The 12,030-nt window shown below is 41.6% G+C and overlaps 1 protein-coding gene across 17 annotated transcripts in view; it reads right to left on the bottom strand.

The window, feature by feature from the left end:
• Window positions 1–10,803, bottom strand: part of LARP1B (La ribonucleoprotein 1B) — a 132,651-nt gene extending 121,848 nt beyond the window's left edge. For 3 of the 17 annotated variants that reach the window (XM_025268059.3, XM_025268058.2, XM_044930424.2), the window contains exons 1-2: window positions 9,658–10,520; window positions 180–238 (exon numbers count right to left, since the gene is read on the bottom strand). In XM_025268059.3, coding sequence (XP_025123844.1) covers window positions 180–238; window positions 9,658–10,180 — 582 coding nt within the window. In that variant the 5' untranslated portion in view covers window positions 10,181–10,520. Of the gene's footprint in view, window positions 1–179; window positions 239–9,657; window positions 10,572–10,660 lie in introns of those variants that run through there. The other 14 variants (XM_025268052.2, XM_044930422.1, XM_025268060.2 and 11 more) reach the window with 12 other exon arrangements.
• Between the last annotated feature and the right edge of the window lie 1,227 nt (window positions 10,804–12,030).

Raw genomic sequence — 12,030 nt, 5'->3', positions numbered from 1 at the left:
ATGATGAACAACTTTGACTAAACTGATAGACGCAGGATAACATATACACATGGAGATCTGGAAAAGGCTACAATTCTCTAGTATATTAATATCAAACATCAATGACAGAAGAGAAAAATACACAGTAATCTGAGCAGTTCCTTTCAGAATAGTCAAAATTTATTTATTGTCAAATATACCTTATTGGATTTCTTTGTCTTGAGTTTTCCTGCTTTTATAATTTGAGGGGAACTGAGCTCTAAAAAAAAAAAATACAAAGAACTGTTTTTTACAGCCGTATCACTTAAAATATTGACAAAGTAACAATTAAAGCAATTTCAGTAAGTCAATGTAGTCATTATTTTCAACAAAATGCAAAATTCTAAGACTCAAATTCCTAACAAGAAATCAACCACATTTCAAACATGGACTGAAAGTGGTCTACAGTGTTCAAATAAAGAAGAAAATATTAACAGCTTACTGAACTGACAGACCAGTCCTTTCACTAACAGGTGTAACATAACACATTTTTGTAAAGTTGTAAAGTTGGTGAATCAATTCCCAATGGGATATATATATATATTTTTGTTGTTGTTGTTGCTGTTTAATTGCTAAGTAATGTCTGACTCTTTGCAACCCCATGGGCTGTAGCCCTCCAGGCTCCTTTGTCCATGTGGTTTCCGAGGCAAGAATAATGGAATGGGTTACCATTTCCTTCTCCAGGGGATCTTCCCAACCCAGGGATCAAACCCACATCTACGGCATTGGCAGGTGGATTCTTTACCACTGAGCCACCAGGGAAGCCATATATTATATATATAATACATGTAATATTTAAATATATAATCTATAAATATATTTGTATATATAAATATATTCACATACATCAAGAAGCATCCAGAAAATAAGTCAGAAGACTTCAATTTGTCTTTGGAAAAACCAAAATAGCTTATCTCTAGAATCAAGCCATAAAAAATAAAAGACATCTGTAAAAGCATGTGTAAGACTATCACAGTATCATCACCTGTCCCAATCTTGAATAAGAACACAATGATGGATAACAATAGTCTCCAAATGAAGCTTTAAAATGTCTTTTTATCTAGCACAATGATTATCTAGTTAAACATGCCCTAAAGTAAATATTAAAGTCGAATAAACAGAAAACACAATAATTTAGTAAACAATGAATCCCATAAATCATAGCAATGACTAATTCAGAGTAAAATAAAATGATTTTTGAGTTAAAACCAGAAAAATTCAAATAAGATATTATGAAAGGAAGCTGGATGAAGGATGACGACATCCCCAGGGATGGGCACACAAGGAGAGTGAAAATTGTAGAAATTCTATTTCTAAAGCAGATAGTGAGTACATGGCTATTTGCTCTACACTTCCTTATACTTTAGGGACACAAGTAAATGTGTAAGTAAATGTCAGTTGCTCCGTCATGTCCCACTCTTTGTAACCCCATAGGCTGTAGCTCGCCAGGCTCCTCTGTCCATGGAATTCTCCAAGCAAGGGTAGCCATTCCCTTCTCCAGGGAATCTTCCCAACCCAGGGATCAAACCTGGGTCTCCTGCACTGCAGGCAGATTCTTTAACATCTGAGCCACCAGGGAAGCATATTGTGCAGTCAGTCACTAAGTCATGTTCGACTGTTTGCGACCATGGACTGCAGCCAATCAGACTCCTCTGTTCATGGGATTTTCCCAGGCAAGAATACTGGAGTTTGTTGTCATTGGGGAGCTTTCCAACCCAGGGATCCAAGCGGCATACTCTACATTGGCAGGAGGATTCTTTACAGTTGAACCACAAGACTATTATTAACCTAATGAGCAATTCACTATCAGGTCCAACTATCCTATTTCAACAATTTTCCACCACAATTATGAACTCAAAATTTTTCAGCAGCAACCATAGTACAGTTTCATTTTTAATATGACTACTAAGCACTGTTTTGAAAATCCTGACAATTTTCAGCTTATCAATTATTTCATAACAAAATTCACAATTGCGCTTCCATTTATAAATAAATCCCCCTTCTCCAACTTGCTTCACCTCTTCTTAAAAAGTCTACAGAAACTACCACAGGGAAATGTATACATGCATGTAAATATGCATAGGGATAAATACTTCATTAAGAAAAATGAGATGCAGAAAAAAATATGATGGATGGGTAGGACAAAAAGGGAGGCAGGAAAAAAATCTAATCTAACAAAAACAGTATTTGTCCAAATATTATCTGGAATTTGACTAAGGTATATTCTATAAATAGCACATGTATTTTATGAAAGTTACACAGTATCAAACATTTGAAAGACTTTTCCCTTAGCCAAGTAAAAACACATCCCAAAATATTGCTAAGTCAAGTAAATTATTGCCTGGTGGTTACAAAACACAGCCTTACACAAACTATTTGATGTAATGGGAAGTAGTTAGGCATAGGCCACAAAAGTGAATTTTATTACAATCAAGAAGACATTAATAATCACAAAATTAAGGTCAGAAATTTAAAAATTATTCTGACCACATAAACTTTTAAACTTCAGTATTAAATGACAAGTTATTTACAAACAAAAATATCTGAATGTAAGTTAATAATCTTTTTGATTTAAAAATCAACATGGTGCCATACCCTACACAGACACTGATTATAACCTCTGGCTAAAAGAAGTTGGGAAGGTAACCCAATACTGTAAATCAACTATACTTCAATTAAAAAAAAAAAAAAGTTGGAGGTAACTCCCTGGCGATTCAATGGTTAGCACACAGTTCTCTAACTGCCAGAGGCCTGAGTTCAAACCATGATTTGGGAACAAAAGATTCCACAAGCCATGCAGGGCAGCCAGGAAGGAAGAATCTTGGATCTTTATTTCATCACACATTTAAAAATAAAAGGAAAAGAGATTTTTACTTCAACCAATTCTTTTGTTTAAATTTTAATCTCTCAACTTTAACTCTTCCTCAGGTAATATATGGGAAAGTTGATCGCATTTAATTCTGTGGCCTCTATAATTCTGACATTTTATTGACAAGAGTATCTTTAAGTACACACTGTAATTTGGATATTTATAGTTTACCAATATGGTAATTTATTTTCATCAAAAGATATTTGACAAATTATGCTGGCCACTGTGGTTGGATACTCCGGGACAGGAAAGAGGGATTTCTTAATACTGGTTACCAAGTGGCACTTATAGTTAATTTACTTTTTTAAAAGGAAGACTGTCCTAGAACATTCCTATTCCCAAGTCCCAATTGTTTTCACAGAAACAATGTTTCCTGATTAATGAGTTTAGGAAAAGAACTGACTTGCAAAGCCAGCACCTTTCCCCTCTTTCCTTTGGGAGCTAGCTGTCCACAAAAAGTAAGCATTCTGGTCTGCTCCTTCATGCTATTAACCACACAGGGTAGACTACCCAACAGAGACAGAAAGGGAACACCTAGTTGTGCAACGCCAACTGTGAATACATTTGTCTAATTCCAAATTCAACATAAGGAAGTCCTTTGTGCTGCTCTCTTAGACCACCTCATCAACCCACTCTTTTTTTAGTTAAAAGAATGACATGAGCTTTAAAAAAAACACATCTGAATAAAAGATAAATATGATTCAAAAACGAAATAGCAGTAGCCAAACATGAAATGGCACTAAGAAATTTAAGTGAAGACAATTTTCACCTATTATGCTGACAAAAAAGAAAATGCCAAGCGTTGAGAAGCCTGTATAAATGGACATTTCTCTCACGCTGTTGGAATGAATATGAAGTAGTAGACTCTTTCAAGGGTAATCTGTCATTTAAAATGTATATTTTTGGAATGTCCTGCCAATCCAGTGTTTAGGATTCTGCTCTCACTGCCAAGGGCCTGGGTTCAATCTCTGGTGGGAGAACTAAATAAAACCCCCAAGCCACATGGCAAAAAAGTACTACTACTACTAATATATATATATCCTTTTAAAAGATAACCAACAAGGACCTACTACATAGCACTGGGAACTGTACTCAATGTTCTATGACAACCTATATGAAAAAATAATCTGAAAAAGAATGAATATACATTCTGAATCACTCTGAGGTACACCTAAAACTAACACAACATTGTAAATCAACTGGAATCCAATAAAGTTTTTAAAAATTAAATTAATAAAATGCATATACATTTTAATGAAAAAATTCCATTTCTCAGAAATTATCTGAGAATCAAGACAAGATACAAAGATGTCTGTATAAAATTTTCACTGTAGGGATTTCTGGCGGGCTAGTGGTTAAGATTCCATGCTTTCACTGCAGGGAACATGGGTTCAACTGGTCTGGAAACTAAGATCCTGTATGCCGAGCAGCACAGCCAAAAAACTATGTTCATTGTAGCAGATAAAGGGCTTCCTAGGTGGCTCAGTGGTGAAGAATCTGGCTGCCAATGCAGGAGACACAGGAAACACGGGTTTGATCCCTGGGTTGGAAGATCCACCAGACTTCATTAAAACAAATAACCTCTAGGAAGTTCCCTAGATAACTGTATTTAAATAAATAACCTCTAGGGAGGTCCCTGGTAGCCTAATGGTTAGGATTCGTGGCTTTCACTGCCATGACTGTTCTAGAAAACTGCTCCAGAGATCCCACAAGCTGTGTGGCATAGCCAAAAATAAATATATAACTCCTATATTCAACAATATAGTAGTTATATTATTGGTACTGCTGCTGCTGCTGCTGCTAAGTCGCTTCAGTCGTGTCCGACTCTGTGCGACCCCATAGACGGCAGCCCACCAGGCTCCCCTGTCCCTGGGATTCTCCAGGCAAGAACACTGGAGTGGGTTGCCATTTCCTTCCCCAATGCATGAAAGTGAAAAGTGAAAGTGAAGTTGCTCAGTCGTGTCTGACCTCAGCGACCCCATGGACTGCAGCATTCCAGGCTCCTCCATCCATGGGATTTTATTGGTACATTTATAAAAAATAATACAAAACTTAAGAAATATGACAAATCTGTATGTATTAATATACCAGATTCTACATATAATTTTATACACACATATAGAACAGGTAAAACAAGACCAAGAAAATATTTTCATTTTCCCATGTTCCAAACAAAATGGAGGAAGCTGTTCTTCCAGTATGTCATTAGGTAAAAATCTAAGACTAAAAAAGAAAGCCAACCTAAAAACTGAGAAATATAGAAACTTTAATTAAAAAAAATTTTCAGACAGATGAAGCCTAAGAAATTTAAGCTCCAATGTATACATACACACACTCACGTTTATATGTATATATACATATATATGTATGTATATATATCCAACATATATACACACACATATACATACATGTCTCTGTGTATATATATGTGTGTATATATATATATACATACACACACATATATACATACACATAAACAAGTACATGATCTTCATATATCCATTTTTCAATCACTGGTGAGCCAAAATGCAACTTTGAGTATTACTGCAATATCTTAATCTATAAGGAAACAATTTCTGATAAGAAAACAATTCATTTGAAAAGCTTGGATAGTGAGAATAAAAAAATGCAACATTATAGGTGATTTTACTCTAATTTTCATGACCATAATCTTTAGCAAAGTTTTAATTAAGAAAATGCATTGACAGTTATCAATCATTAATCACATGGTTTTATTATATTTAATGGAGAAATGTCATCAAATGCCATTTTATTACAGTAAATGAGTGCCTTAAAAAAATATGTAAAAAAGCCTACTTACTTCTCAGACTCTAAAATTGACACTATCAATCTGTAGTTACTTTAGAGAACAACCTGTCAACAAATACACTGTGACCTAACAATTCCATGTAGCTATCCTAGAGTAAATCAGACAGTATATAAGAGAAATGCATAAAGATGTTTAAAACAACCAGGATGTTGACTAATGGGTAAATGGCTAAACTGACTACATCAGTTATATTTATAGACCACTTCTCTGCAGTTTTTTAAAGTTTAGACTAAAAAGCATCAACTTTATCACAAGAAAAAAATTTTATAAAAAGTATGTAGATGGTAGTTAACTAAACATATGATGATCATTTTGCAATGTTGTTGTTTAGTTGCTAATTTGTGTCCAACTCTTTTGCAACCCCATGGACTATATGTAGCCTGACAGGCAGCTCTGTCCATGGGATTTTCCAGGCAAGAATACTGCAGTGGGTTGCCATTTCCTTCCCCAGGGAATCTTCCCTACCCAGAGATCGAACCTGTGTCTCTGAAGTCTCCTGCACTGGAGGCAGGTTCTTTACCACTAGCACCATCTGGATTTTCTTGACCCAGGGATCGAACCCACAACCCCTGCATTGGCAGGTGGATTCTTTACCACTAAGCCACCAGGGAAGTCCACAATATGCATATGTAAATCTGAATCACACATCTGAAACTAGTGTTAATATAATTTAAAAACTCACTGTAAAGAAAAATAAAAGGATCAGGCAAAATTTTAAATTGAGAATAGTCTAAATACACATACAAAACACTGTATTTGGAAATAATTTCACAGAAAGGTCTGAAAGGATATTCAATAAACTGGTAACATGACTATTCTTCTTTTTGAAGGGAACAGCAAATTTCTGTGTTTATAAAAACATATTTATGTATAATTTATATAACAAGTAAAACATTATTAGATTTACAGTAAGTTTATTTGAGGTTTCTGGGAAACACACTTGGAAAAAAGGTTGATGGGGGTCAAGAAGCCTAAAGATGAAAAAGAAAAAAATAATTTTTTGTATTGTGACCCAACCACTCAGCATGAACGGTAGTTCCCCAACCAGGGACTGAACCAGGCCCTCTGCAGTGAAAGAGCCAAATCCTAACCACTAGGTCACCAGGCAAGTCCCCAAATCAATATTTTTGTGAGTAAAAATTAAATTTAGAAATTTGATTTTTAATATGCAAAATGTAACCATGGGTACAAGGTAAGTGACTCATAAATCCCATACTGTGACTTTAGTAAAGGTCTTCAAAATAAGTAAAATTACTTTAAACATGGATCGGGGAACAATTCTTTCTAGTCTCCTGACCAGAATTTAAGACCACAGTGATACTATTCTAGGCTCTCTTGTGGGCCGGGCTTTAGCTGAAAAGAGGTTCTTATCTGGATTACCAGAAACACCAATACACAAGCCAGAACCATCCCCAAAGTGGAGGAAAGTGTGTCACAGGGCTGAAGAATTCCTCACTTGCAATTCAGTTAGAACTCCAGGTTCTAACAAAAAATTCATGACTACAAGTCCAGAAATACTTCCCTACATTTCCTATGTTTCTATCTCTGGCAGTAAACTTTCTGGCAAAAATTTTATGGATGGAATTCTGGTACTTCATTAAGTGAGTAACAGTAAATCCTCGTTTGGCTAGGAAAAACGAAAGTTTAATTCTGGTATTATAGCATAATTAATATCCTCTTTCCCTCTCATGAATCTCCTGGTTTATAGGATAAATCACATAGGCTTCCAACGAAAAAGATTATTGTACTAATTTAACACTCCCCTAAGTTTGCACCTATTCTGGACTTTGAACCATAAAGGGCGTCTGCTCCTGTATCATTATTATTGAGGTTGCAAATTTACTTAGGAAAATAGAAAGCTGGCAGACCTAGGTTACAGAAGGCCCTCTGGTATTAAGAAATGAAAGAAAATACATCCACTTCATTCATTTACAAGGCCCAGAAATCTTGCTGAAAGTCAACTAGCTAGGTAGTAGCTAGTCTGGTCTAGAACGCAAGTTGTGCATTTCTACTCCACAAACTCTTATCTAAGTTACCTAGACAGAGTTTTTCAGTTACGAATAGAAGTTGTGTAGAAGTACAGAGTCAGTGTGGGGGATAGACTATAAGGTTACTACAGCACTCCAAATATAAAGAACAGTATTCCTGCAGGTACAGAATAGATTCCAAGAACAGAAATGTTGCCTACAGAGAAACATCAGCAAAATTAAAGTCCCTGTGAATCACACCTGGTTAATCACCAGATGCTTAATCTGCAGCAAAGATTAAGGTCCCTAATGAAGGCAACTGCAGGCTAATTATAATAAACTGTTAAATATTTTAGCAAGGTAATCTCCAATTAAAATTTGAGTCTTAAAACCTGTCAAGTTAATTGTACAATCAAGAGGGTTGTTGTTTTTGTTTTTTTTTTTTTTTTGGTAGATCACTGACTATAATGTATAATGTGTGTAAGTCTCAAAGTAGGGAGGTGAGACAGACATTAAGATTCACTAAAGTTTTCGATTTAAGACTTCTGTTCTCTTCAGTTAGTAATAGTGGTAAACAAATGGAGCTTTGTAGCTAGGAGAAAATGGTGGTAAGTTTAAATTTAGAGAAAAAATTTTGAGTAGATTTTTCTGTGTTAAGATTTATCAAATGATAATTTAAAGACCATCAAACCTCAGATGTAAAATAACTATTTATTTAAAGTTATACTGTTCTGCAGTATTAAAAAATGATTATTACTGTGTAAACCAGCTAACACTTATCTCCCTCTATTGGAGTTCCTTAGAAGAAATGTTACTATAGCTGCAAAATGTGTCTATAACAATCACCTTATATTTGACCATTCCTTAGTCTCATTTGATCCTCACAACCCTGTAAACACGCTTAAATTTTCCCTGTTTCACTGTTAACCTTTAAGAAAAGCAAACACTTGTAAGTAAACAGCTGTAATTTCTATATGAAAAGTTTAACTTACTACAACTTAATTAGACAGCAAAACTAGTCTTGGTTTATTTAGGATATCTATTTAACTTAAAAAAAACCTGACGTTGTTATAACCAAAATAAATCTCTAGGGAACATAGGGCATTGGTCAGCATCAAATTCAGTGCCACAATCTTACCTACTCTAGGAAGGAGAGGTAACTGAATGTTTGTTGTTGTATAGTCGCTAAGACGTATCTGACTCTTTGCGACCCATGGACGGCAGCCATTCAGGCTCCTCTGTCCATGAGATTTCCCAGGCAAGAGTACTGGAGTGGGTTGTCATTTCCTTCTCCAGGGGATCTTTCCGACCCAGGGATCCAACAGGCATACCCTACATTGGCAGAAGGATTCTTTACCGTTGAACCACAAGACTACTATGACTACTATTCACCTAACGAGCAATTCACTCTCCGGTCAACTACCCTATTTCAACAATTTCCCACAGTTATGAACTCAAAACTTTTTACTAACAACTACAGTACAGTATCTCATTTTTAATATGACTACTTAGCACCGTTTTGAAAACCCTGACAATTTTCAGCTTATCAATTATTTCATAATAAATCACGACTGCGCTTCCAATTATTAATAAATCCCCCGTCCGACTTGCTTCACCTCTTCTCAGTCTACAGAAACTTCTGTAGGATGAACTGAACATCTACCTCAAGTCAGCTTTCCCAAGTCACTACCACGTGGGGGCAAGACAAAACTGAAGCAGTGCCAGCGCAGTGGCTCAGCTCCATTGCCCCCGCCGTGCCTCCACTTGTCAAGGAGAACCCGAGGTCCCACCTCTTCCTGTCGCTCCCTTCCCAGATGTCCATTTATGTAAATAGGCAGAATGAATGACACCTTGGAACGAAACACCTCCGACTGACAGGGCAAGGAGCCCTGCCCCTGCCCCTGCCCCTCCCCCAGCCCCGCGGAGCCTTGGTCGCCACGAGTCGCCCCTGCACACACTCTCCCGGTGCCTACCGCAGAGGAGCCACAGACCTGCCTCCAAGGTTTCCAGTGGGGGCAACGGCAGAGGCCCCGTCCCGGCGAGGGACAGGTGCTGGGGAGGCTTTCTGGTCCAGGGATTCTCCTTCGGCGGCGGCGGCGGCGGCTGCAGCTTTTCCCCAGAGCTGGCCGCCGCCGCCTCCTCCCGGGCGCTCTCGGCCGGCTGGTCCCGCGGCATCGGTCGCGGCGGCTCCCCGCCAAAGGGCCCCCCTGGCCCGCGCGCCTTGTGCGCCAGGTGCAGCGCCAGGGGCTTCACAGGCACGGCCGCCTGAGGCACGCTGTGTCCCAACACCGGCACCGGCGACGGCTCACCCCGCGCCCCCGCGCTGGTGCCGGTCGCGGCCCTCTCCTCCCTCGCCGCCTCCTTGCCCTCCCGTTCGAGCGGGGGTAGCTGCTCCGCCTGCCGGCTCGCCGCGGCCGCCAGCGACTCCCTCTCAGCTTCTCCCGCGGGAGGCTCCTCCCGAGGGTGAGCGGCGGGCACTGGAATGCGAGCAGACATGGTCCCCCTGCCCCAGCCGCCCCAGCCAGGGGGGGCCCGGGGCAAGGGAGCCCGGCTGCCCTTCGCTCCGCCGGGACACCGACTGGCTCCGGCCTGAGGAAGAGAACCCGAGAACCCGGCCGCCGTCGCCACGGCCGCCCGCGTCGGGTGAGGAGGCCGTGCAGCTCTCGGCGTGCCGCCCCTCCCCGCGTCGAACGGGGCGCTAACCGCCCGTCGGCCCAGCCAGCCTCAGCGGCGCTAGCCCCGAGCCTGCCAACACGCGCCGGGTGTCGCAGCCGCAGCCGCGAGCCCTCACCCGACGCGGCCTGAGGCAAAAGCACCGCAAGCCCAGGCTTGAGGACCTCTAGCAGAGTCGGAGAGGCGCGCGCTACCTCAGCCGGTAACTGCTCGCGGGGGCGGAGGCGGGGCCGGGAAAGGGGGCGGTCCGAGAGGACGGAGTGGGGGCGGGGCCTCCCGGAGGAGCGTGACGTGGCTACTCACCGGCTCCAGACCTAGCCAGGCCGCCGCCCGCGGTGGGTGACTGACGAGCCCGCCTGGGTGCCGCCCTGCTTGAGGGCCGGCCCCGCCCCAGCGGCCAGCCGAGGGGAAAGGAGGGCGAACACGGCGATTCCCCGGCTCCCGGGCCGCGGCGGCCCTCGCTACGGGCACAGGGGCGGGGCGCGCACCAGGCCTCTGTGACTCGCAACCGGCTTGCGCTTCGCTCCGCCGGCTCTGAGGGAGGGGCGGGGCGCCCGACGCACGTGGCTCTGGGCAGCCCGGGGCTGGAGTCTCTTTGCCCCGGTCCCTGAAGACCAGTTCCCTCGGGGCAAAGTGGGTAATCTGGGCGGTCGACCCCGGGCTGCTCCCGAATGGGCCTTAGTTTCCCACCACCACCACCACCGGGCCAATTTGCTCCCCGCGTCCGTCCCTTCGCCCGGTGAAAAGGTTTCCCCCGGCGTTTTCGGGCACTGTGATCACCTGTGATCCTGCTGCTGCTGCGAATCACTTCAGTCGTGTCCGACTCAGTGTGACCCCATAGACGGCAGCCCACCAGGCTCCCCCGTCCTAGGGATTCTCCAGGCAAGAACACTGAAGTGGGTTGCCATTTCCTTCTCCAATGCATGAAAGTGAAAAGTGAAAGGGAGGTCGCTCAGTCGTGCCCGACTCTTCGCGACTCCATGGACTGCTTCCTACCAGGCTCCTCTGTCCATGGGATTTTCCAGGCAAGAGTACTGGAGTGGGGTGCCATTGCTTTCTCCCCTGTGATCTTGAGCCACGTCCAAAATAAAAAACAGTGTAAACTATAGGTAACTTTAAGAAACCTTTGCCCCAGGACCAGAATTAGTGCATTTCCCCGCCCTTATTCCCACCCACAATCCGAAATAATCTATAGGTAACTTTAAGAAGCCTTTGCCCCGGGACCAGATATAGTGCATTTTCCCGCCCTTATTCCCACCCACAATCCGAAATTTTTAAAGTGCTTAGGAGTAAAACAGATAATGCTAAGCCGGCTTAAAAAAAGGAAAAAAACAAAGTTACAGGTTTTGTCTGTGTCTTTTCTTAAAAAAATTGTTAAGTGTTTCAGGTGTACAGCACAGGGATTCAGTTATATATATTCTTTTTCAAATTATTTTCCATTATAGCTTGTTATAAGATATGGAATATAGTTCTCTGTGCTATATATTAGGTTCTTGTTTGTTTATTTGGGGTTGTGCTAGGTCTTTCTTGCTGCGAGGGGTACTACTTTTCTAGTTCCAGTGGTCAGGTTTCTCATTTCATGGCTTCTCTTGTTGCAGGAGCACAGGCTCTAGAGCTCCAAGGCTTCAGTAGTTGAGGCTCCGACACTAAGGCACAGGCTCAGTAGTTGTGGA

Source organism: Bubalus bubalis, chromosome 17 (genome assembly GCF_019923935.1).
Source record: "Bubalus bubalis isolate 160015118507 breed Murrah chromosome 17, NDDB_SH_1, whole genome shotgun sequence".
NCBI lineage: Eukaryota > Metazoa > Chordata > Mammalia > Artiodactyla > Bovidae > Bubalus > Bubalus bubalis.
This window is presented reverse-complemented; position numbering and strand designations above follow the sequence as displayed.